Source organism: Vigna unguiculata, chromosome 3 (assembly GCF_004118075.2).
Source record: "Vigna unguiculata cultivar IT97K-499-35 chromosome 3, ASM411807v1, whole genome shotgun sequence".
NCBI classification, from domain to species: domain Eukaryota; kingdom Viridiplantae; phylum Streptophyta; class Magnoliopsida; order Fabales; family Fabaceae; genus Vigna; species Vigna unguiculata.
Window position 1 is genome coordinate 40,451,911 of NC_040281.1, and position 19,038 is coordinate 40,470,948.

A 19,038-nucleotide genomic window follows, 5' to 3' on the forward strand; every position below is an offset into this window, starting at 1 on the left:
GCGTCGAATTGGAAGCCCTACTTTGAAGTGTTCTTGTTTTGCAAATCAAAGGGTGCTCTGGTTTGTTTTACTATCCGATTACAAACCCCTATTTTTATGATGTTCTTCCCCAAACGAAACCACTATTTTTGTGATGTTTTTCCGGAAATGAAACCTCATTATCGTATTTTCTTGTTCGATGATTGAAATTGCATTTTGATGAGTTGTTCCCCAAATTGTTCGTCAACTTAACAAAATCTATTTTTTTGCAGGTTGTAAGTTTAATGAATATCACATTTTTTGGTGGATATGACACTCCACATTCAACTCCGATGACATTGACAAACACATTCTCAGCTTTGTGGTTGTTGTTTGTGAATGACATTTGATGTTTTTTGCAATGAGCAACAAAACCAGAATTGTGTAATTCGTGTAGGATTTGCCTATATTGGATTCAATATGTTTGTTGTTCATCAACATTTTTTTAAAAACCAACTTTTCGAGTTCGATAATTAAGTGTCCTTTTGTTAGTCCATAAGTGCCTTTTTACGTTTTATGTTTTGTACACGCAGTACTGCAACTGCTTTTAAACTGTATAATTACGTGAAATATGGTTTGGACATAATCCAAAGGCCGTCCAAATAATTCCATCACCATCAATCATCAGCAAAAAACTTCAATAAGTATTTGAAATTGAAGATTGGATTAAAAATAAAGTTTTCTGGTTCGAAATTTAAGTGTCCTCTTGTGACTCCATAAGTACCTTTTTATGTTGTAATTTTTGTACAGGAAGTACTGCAACTGTTTTTCTAGTCTATCATTACATAATGATAAATTTGTACACAATCCAAAGGCCATACAAGTATTTCCATCACCATCAATCATCATAAAACTTCATTAAGTATTTCAAATTGAACATTGAATTAAAAATAAAGTTTTCTGGTTGGAGATTTAAGTGTCCTTGTCTGACTCCATAAGTGCCTTTTTACGTTTCCGTTTTTGTACACCAAGCACTGCAACTGGTTTAAAACTGTATAATATCGTGAAATATGGTTTGGACACAATCCAAAGGCCATATAAATAATTCCATCACCATCAATCATCAACAAACAACTTCAATAAGTATTTGAAATTTAACATTGAATTAAAAATAAAGTTTTCTGGTTGGAGATTTAAGTGTCCTTTTCTGATTTCATAAGTGCCTTTTTACGTTGTAGTTTCTGTACAGGAAGTACTGCAACTGTTTTTCTAGTCTATCATTACATAATTTGTGTTTTGGACACAATCCAAAGGCCATATAAATATCTCCATCACTATAAAACTTCTTTAAGTATTTGAAATTTAACATTGAATTAAAAATAAAGTTTTCTGGTTGGAGATTTAAGTGTCCTTTTCTGACTTCATAAGTGCCTTTTTACGTTGTAGTTTCTGTACAGGAAGTACTGCAACTGTTTTTCTAGTCTATCATTACATAATTTGTGTTTTGGACACAATCCAAAGGCCATATAAATATCTCCATCACCATCAACCATCACCATAAAACTTCTTTAAGTATTTCAAATTGAAGATTGAATTAAAAATAAAGTTTTCTGGTTGGAGATTTAGGTGTCCTTTTCTGACTCCATAAGTACCTTTTTACGTTGTAGTTTTTGTACAGGAACTACTGCAACTGTTTTTCTAGTCTATCATTACATAATTTGTGTTTTGGACACAATCCAAAGGCCATATAAATATCTCCATCACCATCAACCATCACCATAAAACTTCTTTAAGTATTTGAAATTTAACATTGAATTAAAAATAAAGTTTTCTGGTTGGAGATTTAAGTGTCCTTTTCTGATTTCATAAGTGCCTTTTTACGTTGTAGTTTCTGTACAGGAAGTACTGCAACTGTTTTTCTAGTCTATCATTACATAATTTGTGATTTGGACACAATCCAAAGGCCATATAAATAATTCCATCACCATCAATCATCAACAAACAACTTCAATAAGTATTTGAAATTTAACATTGAATTAAAAATAAAGTTTTCTGGTTGGAGATTTAGGTGTCCTTTCTTGACTCCATAAGTGCCTTTTTACGTTGTAGTTTTTGTACAGGAAGTACTGCAACTGTTTTTCTAGTCTATCATTACATAATTTGTGTTTTGGACACAATCCAAAGGCCATACAAATATCTCCATCACCATCAACCATCACCTTAAAACTTCTTTAAGTATTTGAAATTTAACATTGAATTAAAAATAAAGTTTTCTGGTTTGAGATTTAAGTGTCCTTTTCTGATTTCATAAGTGCCTTTTTACGTTGTAGTTTCTGTACAGGAAGTACTGCAACTGTTTTTCTAGTCTATCATTACATAATTTGTGTTTTGGACACAATCCAAAGGCCATATAAATATCTCCATCACCATCAACCATCACCATAAAACTTCTTTAAGTATTTGAAATTTAACATTGAATTAAAAATAAAGTTTTGTGGTTGGAGATTTAAGTGTCCTTTTCTGACTTCATAAGTGCCTTTTTACGTTGTAGTTTCTGTACAGGAAGTACTGCAACTGTTTTTCTAGTCTATCATTACATAATTTGTGTTTTGGACACAATCCAAAGGCCATATAAATAATTCCATCACCATCAATCATCAACAAACAACTTCAATAAGTATTTGAAATTTAACATTGAATTAAAAATAAAGTTTTCTGGTTGGAGATTTAGGTGTCCTTTCTTGACTCCATAAGTGCCTTTTTACGTTGTAGTTTTTGTACAGGAAGTACTGCAACTGTTTTTCTAGTCTATCATTACTTAATTTGTGTTTTGGACACAATCCAAAGGCCATACAAATATCTCCATCACCATCAACCATCACCATAAAACTTCTTTAAGTATTTGAAATTTAACATTGAATTAAAAATAAAGTTTTCTGGTTGGAGATTTAAGTGTCCTTTTCTGACTTCATAAGTGCCTTTTTACGTTGTAGTTTCTGTACAGGAAGTACTGCAACTGTTTTTCTAGTCTATCATTACATAATTTGTGTTTTGGACACAATCCAAAGGCCATATAAATATCTCCATCACCATTAACCATCACCATAAAACTTCTTTAAGTATTTCAAATTGAAGATTGAATTAAAAATAAAGTTTTCTGGTTGGAGATTTAGGTGTCCTTTTCTGACTCCATAAGTACCTTTTTACGTTGTAGTTTTTGTACAGGAACTACTGCAACTGTTTTTCTAGTCTATCATTACATAATTTGTGTTTTGGACACAATCCAAAGGCCATATAAATATCTCCATCACCATCAACCATCACCATAAAACTTCTTTAAGTATTTGAAATTTAACATTGAATTAAAAATAAAGTTTTCTGGTTGGAGATTTAAGTGTCCTTTTCTGATTTCATAAGTGCCTTTTTACGTTGTAGTTTCTGTACAGGAAGTACTGCAACTGTTTTTCTAGTCTATCATTACATAATTTGTGATTTGGACACAATCCAAAGGCCATATAAATAATTCCATCACCATCAATCATCAACAAACAACTTCAATAAGTATTTGAAATTTAACATTGAATTAAAAATAAAGTTTTCTGGTTGGAGATTTAGGTGTCCTTTCTTGACTCCATAAGTGCCTTTTTACGTTGTAGTTTTTGTACAGGAAGTACTGCAACTGTTTTTCTAGTCTATCATTACATAATTTGTATTTTGGACACAATCCAAAGGCCATACAAATATCTCCATCACCATCAACCATCACCATAAAACTTCTTTAAGTATTTGAAATTTAACATTGAATTAAAAATAAAGTTTTCTGGTTGGAGATTTAAGTGTCCTTTTCTGATTTCATAAGTGCCTTTTTACGTTGTAGTTTCTGTACAGGAAGTACTGCAACTGTTTTTCTAGTCTATCATTACATAATTTGTGTTTTGGACACAATCCAAAGGCCATATAAATATCTCCATCACCATAAAACTTCTTTAAGTATTTGAAATTTAACATTGAATTAAAAATAAAGTTTTCTGGTTGGAGATTTAAGTGTCCTTTTCTGACTTCATAAGTGCCTTTTTACGTTGTAGTTTCTGTACAGGAAGTACTGCAACTGTTTTTCTAGTCTATCATTACATAATTTGTGTTTTGGACACAATCCAAAGGCCATATAAATATCTCCATCACCATCAACCATCACCATAAAACTTCTTTAAGTATTTCAAATTGAAGATTGAATTAAAAATAAAGTTTTCTGGTTGGAGATTTAGGTGTCCTTTTCTGACTCCATAAGTACCTTTTTACGTTGTAGTTTTTGTACAGGAACTACTGCAACTGTTTTTCTAGTCTATCATTACATAATTTGTGTTTTGGACACAATCCAAAGGCCATATAAATATCTCCATCACCATCAACCATCACCATAAAACTTCTTTAAGTATTTGAAATTTAACATTGAATTAAAAATAAAGTTTTCTGTTTGGAGATTTAAGTGTCCTTTTCTGATTTCATAAGTGCCTTTTTACGTTGTAGTTTTTGTACAGGAAGTACTGCAACTGTTTTTCTAGTCTATCATTACATAATTTGTGTTTTGGACACAATCCAAAGGCCATATAAATATCTCCATCACTATAAAACTTCTTTAAGTATTTGAAATTTAACATTGAATTAAAAATAAAGTTTTCTGGTTGGAGATTTAAGTGTCCTTTTCTGACTTCATAAGTGCCTTTTTACGTTGTAGTTTCTGTACAGGAAGTACTGCAACTGTTTTTCTAGTCTATCATTACATAATTTGTGTTTTGGACACAATCCAAAGGCCATATAAATATCTTCATCACCGTTAACCATCACCATAAAACTTCTTTAAGTATTTCAAATTGAAGATTGAATTAAAAATAAAGTTTTCTGGTTGGAGATTTAGGTGTCCTTTTCTGACTCCATAAGTACCTTTTTACGTTGTAGTTTTTGTACAGGAACTACTGCAACTGTTTTTCTAGTCTATCATTACATAATTTGTGTTTTGGACACAATCCAAAGGCCATATAAATATCTCCATCACCATCAACCATCACCATAAAACTTCTTTAAGTATTTGAAATTTAACATTGAATTAAAAATAAAGTTTTCTTGTTAGAGATTTAAGTGTCCTTTCTTGACTCCATAAGTGCCTTTTTACGTTGTAGTTTCTGTACAGGAAGTACTGCAACTGTTTTTCTAGTCTATCATTACATAATTTGTGTTTTGGACACAATCCAAAGGCCATATAAATATCTCCATCACCATCAACCATCACCATAAAACTTCTTTAAGTATTTCAAATTGAAGATTGAATTAAAAATAAAGTTTTCTGGTTGGAGATTTAAGTGTCCTTTTCTGACTCCATAAGTGCCTTTTTACGTTGTAGTTTTTGTACAGGAACTATTGCAACTGTTTTTCTAGTCTATCATTACATAATTTGTGTTTTTGTACAAGCTGTACTGGAAGTTTACTAATACAATCGAAAATAGCACAATTGCCTTCCCAAATTAAAGTATATTGATGTTTATATTACCATGTCATCATGAATGTATCTGTCAATGTACAAACTACATATTAACTCCAACAAATGATTAAACAATATATACAATTGTGGCAACATAATTGACTTTGTCTACCTCAATCTAACTATCCCTATGTAAAATTGTCTCAAAAGTCTTGTGATGGAATTATAATTTCTACATTCACAGTAGCTATTTCTTCAACAGCAGATCGTAGTGCTGAATAACTTCATCGCGAAGGACATTATCTTCATTTAAAACCCAATCACAAACGAATTTCTGCCTAATTAATTGCAGCTCCTCCTAAAAACAACATCAACACAATGTTACCAACTGTAATCTTCAAAGAAAAACAATAAATAATAAAACATATTATAACGGTCAACTTACAATAGTGTAGTCAGGCAGGGCTTTGCCATTAAATTGACTAACACCATCCCACATCTCTATGAATTTCAATACTAGGACCCCACAGTCATGACTGCGAAATGAAATACAACACAATATTCAGACATCATTAAGCAGTGCTAAATTACACTCATTGAACACACAAAATGTTAGAAGTTACCCATTAGGTTGAATTGGAGTGTCCACACACTGGACTTCAAAAGATGGCTTCTTGTCCGATTCACAATTTAATAACATACCCAAAACACTTACTCGTTCCTGTTCTAAAACTTTATCTTTCCTACTCTTTCCAGCCATGATTCATCAACAACCTATAAAAATTTAATAATAATACAATAAGGAATCACAACAAAACAAATTCAACAAAAAATACACTTCACAAATCAAGGAATCATAAATTACTTCACAAATACAACAACCTGTTATGACGGGAATCAAAAATAAACTTCACATGTCCAATTGGAGAAATTACTTCATATGGCTAATTACTTCATATGACGGGAATCAACAATCCAACAAAGGCATCATCAACAAATTGTCATATTACAAAAGAATATAACACCAAATCAACTAATTTAAATTTTGAACTTCGGAACAAATACTTGGACAACCTCACAGACGAAATGAACAGAGTGCATTATAGGGTATTTCCACTTCAGAACACCTTCATGTGTGCGAGGGACATATGGATCATCCCAACCCTGACAAAACCATCAATATTAACAATGGACGAGTAGATAAACCAAAAGAACCCTATACGCACATTTTGGGGTTTCACTGCAGTTATCAATTCTAATGGCAAAATGGCACAACATGCTAAGTAAAAAAAACCACATTAAATCTTCGAAAAGGGGTTTTCCACGATAACCTACCGGAGAAATCTTCGTTCCGTCAATGATCTTAATCAACCAACAAATACGCCAACAAGAGAGCGCCCAACCAATGAATCGAACGGTACCCACCACTTTTCGCGGAAGCCGCCGCCTCCAACAACCCAAACCACTCTCCACACCTCCGCTATCCGCTTCCACTGTGACCCACAACACCAACCTTTATGGAACGATAGCTTTTTTGGGAAGACAAAGCCTTGCGATTGAAATGCCTTTCTGCGTCTCTGCTCGAAGAAGAAAGTTGAGGAGAAGAAGAAAGTTGACGGGAAGAAGAAAGTTGAGGGGAAGAAACGAGGGAAAATAGAATGCCCAATGTGTTTTTTTAAAAAGTTTGTCCAATCAAAGCGCGTGCACTTCACGCTAACTTTCCCAAACCGCTGGCTCCATTTCCCGTCTGCTTTAAAAATATTAAAATATTAACTGCCACGAAGGAGGGTAATTTTGGGGGTCAAAAAAACGGGGCATTGTATCATTATCCATCCAGAAAATTTATGTTGGTGAGTTAAAGATTCAACGGGGCTCGTTTGCGGCGCGTAACAAAATTCACAATTATTTTTTTAAGTCAACTCAAGGTTCAGGCTCAAACCCTTCTAGCATTTACACTGTGCTGTACTAAGAAAAGGAAAGAGGAATGAATGTTTCAGAGTAGCGCTGAACCATTTTGAAAGCGAACAATTTGCGTGATATCTATATCTATGATGTGATGCGCACTGAACTCCGGCGCAGGGTGCTCCACCGCCGGCGAGGGCGTGGCATGAGCGCGGCAAACGGGGCAACTGGAGCGGGAAGAGAGCCACGGATCAATGCAGGCGACGTGGAAAGAGTGCAAGCACTCCGGCAGCGTCCTCAACTCTTCACCGTCTTCGAACTCTCCCAAGCACACGGCGCACGTGTGATCTTCGTCGTCGTCGCCCTCCGCCGCCACCTCATCAACGCTTTTCTTCTTCTTTCGGTACGTGTGAATCGGAATGAGGTGTGGCGGCACCGAAACGTTAACGCTGCGTGGTTGTTGTTGTTGTGGATTCTGGTTGGTGACACGAGCACGATGATGAGCGCGACAAAGGACAATGAGATGGAAAACTGTGATGATGAAACTGGCTGAGCCCATGGCGACTAATATGCTTCCCACTTTGCCGTCGAACACAGGTTCCTCATTACCCATTGATCACTGTCACACACAAATGTCTCCATAGCTTAAACTCAACATATATATATATATATATATATATATATATATATATATATAACCTTTTTCCAATGAGAGAAAAAAAAATGTAAGGAATAAAAAGAAGTTAGTTTTTCCATGAATAAATGCTTGCTTATAGGCTAAGTTCTCTGAATTTATATTTTTAATTAGCACGTAAATAAACTGATTTTAATTTATGCAGATTTTTCTTTTTCGGTCAAATGTATGTGGAAAAGCTTCTGTGATCAGAGAATAAATATTATAAAATAAAAAGCCGGCCTAAGAAATAACAATGGCTTATACAATCCTTTTGTTTTATGAATGGTAACGGTGAACACGAGGAATTGTTCTTGTTTCGTGTTTCTTTGTCTTTACAGTTGAAGTAAATGTTTTACATTGTATTTACTTTCTTCATCATATTTTTTTTTTTCATCATACATAAATAATACTATGTATAAATATATGATTGATCGTGGTGCATTAAATTGTTCTATTTCTTGAGAGAAATAGTGATTACATAGGAAAAGAAAAAGATTGAATAGACCGAACACGACGACTTCTGATTTTTAAAGATGAATAATAAGAATTTCGAAAAGGATATTTGGACAACACTTTTTTACATGATTTTCACAAATCTTGTGACAACTGACTTTTAAAATTTTTATTACAAAATGGTTTAATACGGCAACAGTTTTAAAATTTTTATTACAAAATGGTTTAATACGGCAACAGTTACACGTGCGGGCTTGATTTATTTGCAAACTGAAAGAGAGAACTTAGTTAGAGAGAGAAAGGGCAAAACAGAGAAGTGAAAGAGAGAGAAAACCAAATGTTTCTAACTTCTCCCTCGAGTAACACGAGACAGAGAGAGCGAAAGACAGTAAACGTTTGGAGTAGTGCGGGGCACAAAGTGTGTGTGTGTGTGAGAGAGAGAGAGAGAGAGAGCGAAATACAAAGAGAGTTTCGAGCAGTGGTAGAGACAAAGATAGAGAGAGAACGAGTGTAAGAGAGGAACAACCATTGCAGAGAGCGAGAGAGTGAGAAAAGTGAAGCACTGCAGACTAGTGGTGGAAAGTTCGATGCATTGTAACCGTGTGGGTGGGTTATCGGAGACAGTAGGTACCGGAAGTCGTCGAAGACAACCATTTCATTGTGCCCACCGTATCATTGAACCCTTCTGTGAGCCCATTACACCTCTTACCCCCTTGCGTATTCGTCGAAAGGTGTTCCTCCCTCCAAAACCCTTATTTTGTTCGAAAATGTATAGAGTAGCCGAAAGTTGAACAAGCTTAAGTTTGTTTTTCATGACATTGAACATAAAGGTTGCAGCATTTCATTTATTTAACCCAAAGGTTACATATTTCGGTGGTATAATGGATTGGAATGGGTGGAGAATGATTTAATTTAATTTTAAAAGTTTGACTCATTTGGGGAGTTTAATTTCTTTGGCGTGTGTGTGTGTAAAATTTATTGATATGTGGTCAATGTATTGTTGGCTTTCCATGTGGTTGTTGGTGATGTGTGTTGTTTGTATGATATGCTTGGTTAATGAACATTTTTTCTTTGTGTTTGCTTAACTTTTGGTGGTTGTCTGGTATGTGTAAAGGTTATTGTGGGCTTAATGTATTGTTGCCTTTACATGTGATTTTGTATGATGCGGGTGGTTTGTTTGATATGTATGGTCGTGTAGGAGTACAAAATGGACAACAAACTTGATGGATATGTTGATTGCACTGAGGAGAAGAATGTGTGTTAATTTGGATTGATGTATTGATCTTTCTTCAATTTTAATGAATGATGTTTACTTGTTTGTTTATTTTATAGATGTTATTTCGTCATTAGATGTTATTTCGTCATTGCTACAAAGTGAAGTTTATGGTGTTGTCAATAATAGATTAAGTGGCAACAGAAGGAGTATATTGTATACACTCCTTTTTGGTGGTTGATCATGTTAAATGATTCGATCAAGATAAGTAGAAATCTTCTAAATCATTTATGTTATAAATGGATTGAAAGAATGGGCGATTTTGATGTTGGTGGCCAAGTCGTAGAATTTAATCTATTAAATGTTTGTTTAGGATTAGGTTTAAGGGTTTTGGGTGTAAGAATTTATTTAAATGAGACAGTCGTGGATAGTGACAGTTGAAATATTTTTGGAATATAAGCAACAAAATTAATTATTTTAACACTAGTTAAAAAGTTAAGTAATATTCTTTAATTCTAGTAATCATGTTTAGCAATAAACATTTTTATTTAAGTATTTCAACTTGATATAACTACAGAAATATTTATTGAAAGTATATTTTTAGTTAAAGGAAGCGTATTTTTTGGTTAAACTTAAAACAAGTATTTCTTACATAAGTAGTCTTTAAAAAAACTTAAATATGATTTTAATCTACGAGAGAATTTTAATTTGTGTACAATAAACAAATTTAATTTTTTATTTGTTTCTAATTCCTGTAAAATAAAATAAAAAATTATTTTTTAACTGTACTGTTTATATGGTATTTGTTTACTATGTCTGTGTTAAACAGAAATTAAATTATAATTTCAAATGACTAATACTAATACAATGCCAAGATGTATCACCTAAAAGCAACTATTCATATACAAAAAGATAAATATTATTTATTTATCTAAAAATAGATATTATGAACTAAAAGTAATGATTAAAAATTATAAAGAGATGAAAATCGGAAAAAGTATTTAAAGGGATTAAAATAAAAAATTTACATACTTTAAAAGAATTTAAAAAAGTGATTTTACATTTTACAGAGATAAAAAACAAAGAAGTTTTTAAAACTTACAAATTTTACATGGACTGAGAACACGTAACCTTTGAAAAATCACGTATGCGAAATGCACATAAAATTTGCTTCTTAACAAAATGGGTTGGAAATCAGAATTAATCTCCTTATTTCATTAATTAAAAAATATAAAATAAAACAGATCGAAGTTAGTCATTATTATAAAAGATGGAAGAATATAAGATTTGTTGTTTTCTTAGAATTGAGTTCTATAATAAAAGTATTTACTTATTGTTATATCATACTTCTTCCATTATTTTTTATGTATTTTTAAATTTTAATGTACAAAAAATAAGTAAAAAAACAATGATCCTCATAAAATAGTTATACACTTTTTTTTTATCTTTTTCGTAGTTATATTAAACTATAGGTATATAAGTATATTAATTAAAATTAGGTGAATAGAATAAATATAATTAACAAAAAGAGCAAATAATCTTACTTTTAACTTAAAAAACGACAATTAAATGTAAACAATAAGAAATTCAAACATGAAAAACAGTAATAATCTTTATACAACCTTATTTAATAAAAATAAGCACATTTAATGTCCTTAAATTATAAATAATATCCAATACTTATCATGTAAAGGAAGTAGAAGAGATATAATAACAGAATTCACAATTAAATATAATAAATATGTTTCTATTTTTAAGGCATTAAATCCATTCACCTTTTTATTTAAGAGACCAGATTTGTCTAAAATCATTCCGAAATTATGATAATATTTATTTATTTATTTCAATACATAAGTTATTATAATATTAAGGTCGTGCCCACTCAAGTACAACAGTTGCTTAGTGCTAACAATTCCCTTAAAAAAGACAACTTAAGTTTTAAAAAATGAATAAACTTTATGTACTTGTACGTGAATTTTACACAAAAACCGTTGCTTATGAACAATGTGGAGAGCAGCATCAGCACTGCTCCCATGTAGCTCCGGCAGTGTTTGTAATCAGTAAATTTTTTCAAGTTTGTGGTCATTCAAATTATCAGCACGGATCCTTGACAAGTATTACACAGCTCAGTAACATCATTCAAGTAAGTTTTGAATTAAACCGTCCAGAAAATTTAGCCAGTGATATGATATTATGATAGATTTTGTGTATCAATCCATGGCTAGGTTCCTGGATGGAGGTAATCAACCAATGGTAATCTGACAATGTCGAATTAGATAATGGCTCTAGAAACTCACACCTTTCTAAGATGTCTGGTGGAGGTGCTCCATCAACTAGGTTACCCTTCAGCTTTGGTCTACCATTGGTTAACTCGACCGGCACATTGGCCGAATGACCTTGAAGATGTGAGGGTGAGGCACCTGGGATCACCTCTTGCTTGAAGGGAAGAGCTCTTGCAGATTGCAGACAAAACTCAATCCACTGATGGATTAATGGTGATGGTCCCCTCACACGTCCACCAATCCGATTTGTTTCAATTCTAGATGCAGCCGGAATTGCCTGGGAAAACAAATTAAATTCTTGTCAACAGTGCCATTGAATAGGTATATATCTGAATCCCCATTCCACGGTCAACAATTTCCTTCCGAAGTACTGCGAGGGTGCCACTACCAGTTTCCCATTCCACATAATTTCTTAAAACCATTAATCTATCAGATACGAAACCTAAAATGCAAGACACAGTAAGAGAAATACCCAAAGATCTGCCCATAAGCTCGCTCCAGACTTTGGAACAACAACAGAAACATTAGACAGGCGTTTAGCAGCAGGAATAATATCACTACTCCATCCAACAGCTACCCACACGTCTCCAACTCCAAAAGCTTTTAGATAGTTTGAACTATCAAACAGTCGAACCTACAGAAATATATAAAAAGGATAGAAACTTAAATTATTGTTTGGAAAAGAAAAAAGAAAAGTATTCTGTGTCATGTATTGTTTTGTAAAGCTTTCCACCAGTGTTCCAATAAGAAAACAACAGCATCAGTAGAGAGATCAGCCAGTAACAATACCTGTTTTGCGAGCAAAGCCAAATTATGTTTAACAGCGTCTCTCCCACCCTTGACTTCAGCATTGATGTCAACTGTATTATAGGAAGTTCCCATATACTTCAAAACTGCACCAACAACTTCTCTAGGAGAATCAACCATTGAAATCCTTCCGGCTAGATCAGGACGCCAAAGATCCACCCAGTCCTGCAATTTCAGTTGATATACTCACATAACACTCTACAAGGATTTCACATTGTCCACTAAAAACAACCTACCTCTACAGGAGCCAAGTTATGCTCTTGAAATTTATTTGTCTTGTATGCTATTACCATGCAGCCCCATCGATATGGAGCAGCCCATATATCACCTTTAGGATCTATTTCTCCCTCAGAGTTCCTGCGTAGGTATACCTGGAACTTTGTTAGATAGTGTAACGTATGCTATCAAGTTACAACCCAAAAGGAAAACAACTGACTTAACATTGTATATGCTATAAACCTAGGCAAATGCATTAAAAATCAAGAAGATATATAATACACTTGATGACTACAAAGATACACTCCAACAGAATAGTAACCAACAAATATTGTGTAGGTAGAATTAACCTCAGGGATAATCAACATGAATCAAGGATATAGACCAGGTTCTTACTATCATGACCATCTAAGATACATTCCAAAAAGGACAAGTAATGAGTTGAGGTGATATATTTATGTTTATTATAAAATCAGTGTAGTGATGTCTCTGCACCGCATAAGAGCTCATTTTGCAAAATATCCAGGTAGCTATCACAAAATACAATGGCTAGTCTACTGAGGTTCAGAACAAATAGGTGTGTCAATATGTATAGCACTACAAATAATAGTGATACTTCTCTGTCCAAGACTACCCGTACTCCGTTTCACAACTTTTATTTGTGATAGCTTATCCATTTTATACTTTCTAAGAACATCAAATGTTTTCTATTAACCCTATTTCACATTCAGGCTTCTACCTTTTGCCCCAAATATTTTTTTTTTATTTTTAAAAAAATGAAATAAAAAAAAAATGCCATAGCAATAACAAAGCCTTGTCCCCCTTTTAGAGTCTAGAGTTACAATTTTTTGGTCAAGATCTTTCACTCCACCCTGTTAGATCATTAAATAGAAGAAACATATTATTATAAGATCGAAAGGCCACAGAATTTTATGGAATTCAAATTGAAGAAAGGAACAGTTGGCTGAAAGGACGAGCAACAGAAAACAGAGGAATAACCACAAAAGTAGCGAGGGTAACAACTGTCACAAGACTAGGCCCTGGCAAAACTTACTGTCCAAACTTCCATTTTCTTTCCCCACATTCCCATTTAACTTCATTCCCAACAACGATCCTCTGTGGTAGTGTTTTGCATCCTTTTTTCCTACAGTTTCATAACTCCCCTTTATTTTGGGATAACTACATTTTACACGTACCCCTACAGTCTCTTTCTCAAAATAAGGTATATAGGTGCTCTCCCTGCTATGAAAGAAACTCATAAATAATCTACTGTGATACAAATTCTGTCAGTTTAGCACAAGCATAGAAGTATGCAGACAAAAATAAGCATACTAAAAATATGTCACATTACCAAGTGTACACAAAGTATTCAGACAAGTACGTCGTCTTGGTTTGCACCTATATGGCTTTTAAAATAAAGATATTCATATTTCATACATGTTCAATGAAGTATGCAGAAACATCAAATTTAAGATGAAATAAGTTCAAAAAAATAATGTTTTTGTCATAAAACAAACATAAGACCAATCTTGAGAGACAAGCTCGAAGGTAAAGAAAGATACAAAATATAGTGTTACCTTCCACTTGTCATTTAAGCTTTTAAACCACTCCTGATCTTCTACATCTCTTATTGGCTCAATTATAGCTTTCTCAATAGCATATTTGAGCCATGAATCGCCAATACCAACAATATCTGCTGCCAAAGCAGATGCTGGACCAATTTTTCCTTTAGTAAAGGGAATTGTTAGGTCAGAAAAGATGCTCTCAAGACTTGCATAATACTTCACGTTAAACTTCATTCTCCTCCCTTGACAATTTATAAAGTCCTAAAATTAAAGAAAAAATTAACATGACATACTATTAAATAAGTTAAAGCAGATATATATTAAATTAATCTAAAACCTATAACTTACTTAAAATAACATGGTAGATTCAAAGGACCTACAATATGAAACAGCGTATATTTTCACCCAATGTAGTTAAACTCAAGATTCTACTAAGACTCAAAAAGGGGATACAAAATCATAGATCATGGAGTCATAACAGAAAGCGTAAAATTCGACAGGACATTACAACATAGAAAAAACACATGTAATGCACCAAATAGTTAATTAAGCTTAAAGTTATAATCGTAGATCAATAAGCATATGAAAGACAATGACTAAGCCCCATACAATAACAAACACAACTCACAAATAATGAATGAAAAACAAAGAAACTTAAAATATTGTAGTAGTGCCAAGTGGCTACTCCTAGTACAAAAACACAACACTTGAACACCTAGACTAGACCTCTAAAATAGATCACCCAAATTAAAATCATAATCACTCAAGAGATCCTCATTTCTTCCACTGAAAGAGAACCAACCATTCAACCACATAAACAGAGTAGTAGAAGCATATGAACCGAACAGAGATTCATACAACCTCAAGAATGGCAGAGAAGAGCTCTAGTTGCAGTGGTTCATTCTACACTTTTGGGGCTTCTGTAAGATAGGAGGCAGATTTTGTGCTAGAGGTTCAAGAAGATGCAACGATGACAGGTCAGCAAAGGTGTTTTCCTCTGTTATTAGTGTTGCGTTTACAAAAAAGTAGGTTTCGGGGCTTGGGTGCTTTGGGCCTAGGTTTACAAAAGCACAAAACAAAGAAAAAAGAAACGAACTTCACACAGCACAAAAGGTTGGCACACAAAACATGATCCACACAACTCGGAATACTCTGCAATTCCACCACTTTTACAATTCAACATGGTGAGTCTACTGATTCTGCTAAGCAGCTATTCTGAGCATGGACGAACTCTACAGCAAACCTGAGATTGATTTTAAGTTCGAACACAATTCTGATTACAATTATCTCACCAAATAAAGTATTAATCGATGCTAGAGGAGAGTTCATAACAAGACATGATATTAGGATTTCAGAGAACTTTTAAGGAAACAATACACATTCAGATGGGAAAGAATACAGAAAGACAATTCCCAAGAACCAGCAAGGCAAGAAAATAAAGTGTAATCAATACTATAACAGGTTAAACAGAAAACAAGGAAATATGTGTCACAAACCTTGATCCACGAAGGAGGTAAAGAACCACGTAGAGCAACAACTTTCAGGGGAACAGTCAATGCAAATGATTTAGATTTCCAGGTATTAAAAGCTTCTTCTAATTCTTTATCTACTATAGTTTCTTTGTCATCTTGTTTTCTTCCATCAAGATCATCTGTGAACATTAAACAACAAATCACAACATCAGCCAACCCATTTAGAGAGGTTGATTTTCTTTTGATAAAACCTCGTGGTGTTCATCCTCCAGCAGAAACCTCACACACCAAGAAAAGAGGATAATTATGTGAGTATATACCCATATCCAACGTAAGAGGTTATCATTATGACTCTTCTCAACCTATGACAAACAGTTAAGACAACTGATAGGTAGCAAGTGCTATTTGAATTTAATACAGATAGAATAAGGAAAACTGTAATAAATTTTGTAAAATCAACTTCCTTTTAGTGGTAGAAGCTAATACAAATTTTAAAATGCAAAATAAATAATAGAATCTCAATATGAAAATGTAGCAGCATGGACAGAGAAGAACTTCAAGAAACAAAACACCAAAAAAGAATTCCCATCTTTTGTTCAATTTTCATTTATACTCCGTGTTCCTAGTGTCCATCCCGAGGTAGCTTATTTGCTTTAAAGAAATAATGGATTTTTTCCCCTTCGTGTAAACAACATTTGTATGCTCAATCAAAATCAAACAATAAAACTTATTCAAGTAGTCCATGCCAAAAGTTTTGTATACACAATCAAGTGATAAGAAACCCCGTGTTTATGTTTCTGTGAAATTGTTCCTTATTCAAGCTCAATGCTACCAGCATGGAGCGCCAGTGCAGTATGGATGGCAGATAAGAAAGTAAAATAGTTTCATATTCAAGTTTAATATATATACAAGATTTCAACCAACACCAAGCTCCAGTTCCGTGCGCTTGGCCGTTAAAATGTCCCTTAAACATGTAATCCAGGGCAAAATTTTGAGTCCATGGGTATAGAAGAACATATGTTGGGAAAAAAGCAACTTCTGTAATAAATTTCCGAGTCTCAAAGGATTCACCTTTAACTAGAAGCTAGTAGATATCCAGATTCACCTAAAAAGTTATAATCCCAGCCAAGATCAAGCAACCAAAGAGTTATCCTCTATATTTTTTTTGTTGCCATCATGAATATCTAAAAAAATATACAAAACCAAATCACACTATCAGGGGATATTTTTCACAATATTAGGAAAAAACTGAAAAAGAAAAGGCATTCAACTTTCAAGAGATTAGAGAGAAAGCTAAGAAAACCCGAGAAAGCAGTAACCACCGAATCAAACAATAACATATCAGAGAATAGAGAGTGTCGAGCTTCTTAGAAACCTTGAAAAGTTTGGTCCTCTTGAACGACAGGAGGTCCGGCAGGTAGAGGCGACGGCGGCGAAGAGGCCAAACACAAGCGAACGCCGATGCAGAGAAACAGCACGGCGGAGGCGGCGAGGCCCGCCACAGCCTTGATAGGTGGCGTTTGTGGAGGTGGCTGGCGGTGGAGAGCGGAGGCGGTGGGTGAGGGCGGCGAACCGCGTGAGGGAGTTGGGTGAGCGGAGAATGCAATTGGTGGTGCATGGAATGAGGATAGGGATTTGGTGGATGTGGCGGGGATTATGAGAAAGGGATTATGATAATAAGGATTTGGGAAGTGATAAGGGTAGCGCGGTGAACATATAGAGAGAGAGTAACGAGTTTGAAGCAACAATGCCATTGTTTCGTTTCCGACTGGGTTGTGGAGGAGGCTACCGTGGGATACTCTATCAAGGCTCCCACCGTGAGAAACCGTCTTTACACATTTGGATTTTTTCTATTTATAATCTATTGCTTACTCTTTTTTTCATCACCCTTCTTGAACATTGTCACCGCACTTTTTTTGTAAAGCAAAACAGAGTGTACATATATCATTTGCACTCCCCGCACAAAAGGTAAAAACACCACGGTGATTTTTAATTCTAGATCATCCTTCGGTGCTTTCAATTTTAGATTTTTATATTTCTAATTTAATATTTTAGTTATAATAAAAATTAACCAGGTTCAAAACAGTGCTTGAAATTGGGTTAGAACTCATTATATTGTATTCATTTTCTTTAATTTCTTTAATACGATCCGAGAGTTTTTATCACAACGCGTCATCATTCAAGAACTAAAAGCATCATATTGCATACAGAAAGTGCACCGCGATTCGACAAAACTGTGTCGCTTTCTTGTTCATCGAGTGTATTCACTTCACTGACCAATTCTCGTTAATATATTTTGCTTTCTTGTTCTTTAGATTTTTTTATGAAAATATTTTTTTTCAATTCAGATATAAGTTTTATTTACAATTCAGTTAGTTCTAGTCTGATTCTGCGAAAGTGTGATTGAACATTGGGGATCGACATAGGAAGACGGAGAGTTATGTATTCTTCTTCTTCTCGTATGGCTTCGCTTCCAGAAAATGCAACGGAGCAGCCTTCACAACAGCAAACTCAACACGATTCTGCTTTCGCTTCCGTTCCTCAAGGCCCACCGACTAAGTGACAATTCGAATTCAATAAACTTTAAACACTTAATCAGATAGTAGTGGAAGTATGATTGTTTACAAAATTATTTCACATTGCATCTATGTTGTGTTTCTTTTAAAAGGGCTCGTTATTAATTACTATAATCAGTATGGATACAATTATTGGCTGAAAATTAATTTAGATGATAAAAAGTTAGCTTTTAAATTAATTATTACTAAAATCAACAATTTAATAACTAACTAATATTTTGACAACCCTTAAAAATTATACTCACTTTATAATCCATTTTAATAAAATTAAATTTTAAATTGAAAAAAAGTGAAAATATAATTTAAAATTTATTATTTTAAATCATCACATCACCGATATTAATTTGATAGCTGTAAATATATTACCCACATATTTAAGTAAAGCTCCTCGCTGTAGAATGTGGAGCTGTCATATAAGGAATAACACAAAAAAGGTAGCTGG

The 19,038-nt window shown here is 33.7% G+C and overlaps 2 protein-coding genes across 2 annotated transcripts; both read right to left on the reverse strand.

Moving 5' to 3' along the window:
* Nucleotides 1–7,427: 7,427 nt before the first annotated feature.
* LOC114175450 (probable E3 ubiquitin-protein ligase ATL45) lies at nucleotides 7,428–7,949 on the reverse strand. The gene has a single exon (XM_028060208.1). The coding sequence runs from the start codon at nucleotides 7,947–7,949 to the stop codon at nucleotides 7,428–7,430; it is 522 nt and encodes a 173-aa protein (XP_027916009.1).
* Nucleotides 7,950–11,688: 3,739 nt separating this feature from the next.
* Nucleotides 11,689–17,981, reverse strand: LOC114174930. Its single transcript, XM_028059661.1, has 7 exons — nucleotides 17,396–17,981; nucleotides 16,045–16,199; nucleotides 14,561–14,809; nucleotides 13,004–13,138; nucleotides 12,750–12,932; nucleotides 12,433–12,594; nucleotides 11,689–12,237 (listed from the first exon to the last, which is right to left on the reverse strand). The coding sequence occupies exons 1-7, from the start codon at nucleotides 17,772–17,774 to the stop codon at nucleotides 11,818–11,820; spliced, it is 1,683 nt and encodes a 560-aa protein (XP_027915462.1). The 5' UTR covers nucleotides 17,775–17,981; the 3' UTR covers nucleotides 11,689–11,817.
* Between the last annotated feature and the right edge of the window lie 1,057 nt (nucleotides 17,982–19,038).

Bases quoted from the DNA above. Each gene is read 5' to 3' on its own strand.
- LOC114175450 (XM_028060208.1), bottom strand. From the start codon at position 7,949: ATGGGTAATGAGGAACCTGTGTTCGACGGCAAAGTGGGAAGCATATTA.
- LOC114174930 (XM_028059661.1), bottom strand. From the start codon at position 17,774: ATGGCATTGTTGCTTCAAACTCGTTACTCTCTCTCTATATGTTCACCG. The intron at 14,810-16,044 runs GTTTGTGACACA...CTTTAATTTTAG, and splicing joins TACCTCCTTCGTGGATCAAG to GACTTTATAAATTGTCAAGG. The intron at 13,139-14,560 runs GTAACACTATAT...ACAAAGTTCCAG, and splicing joins GCTTAAATGACAAGTGGAAG to GTATACCTACGCAGGAACTC.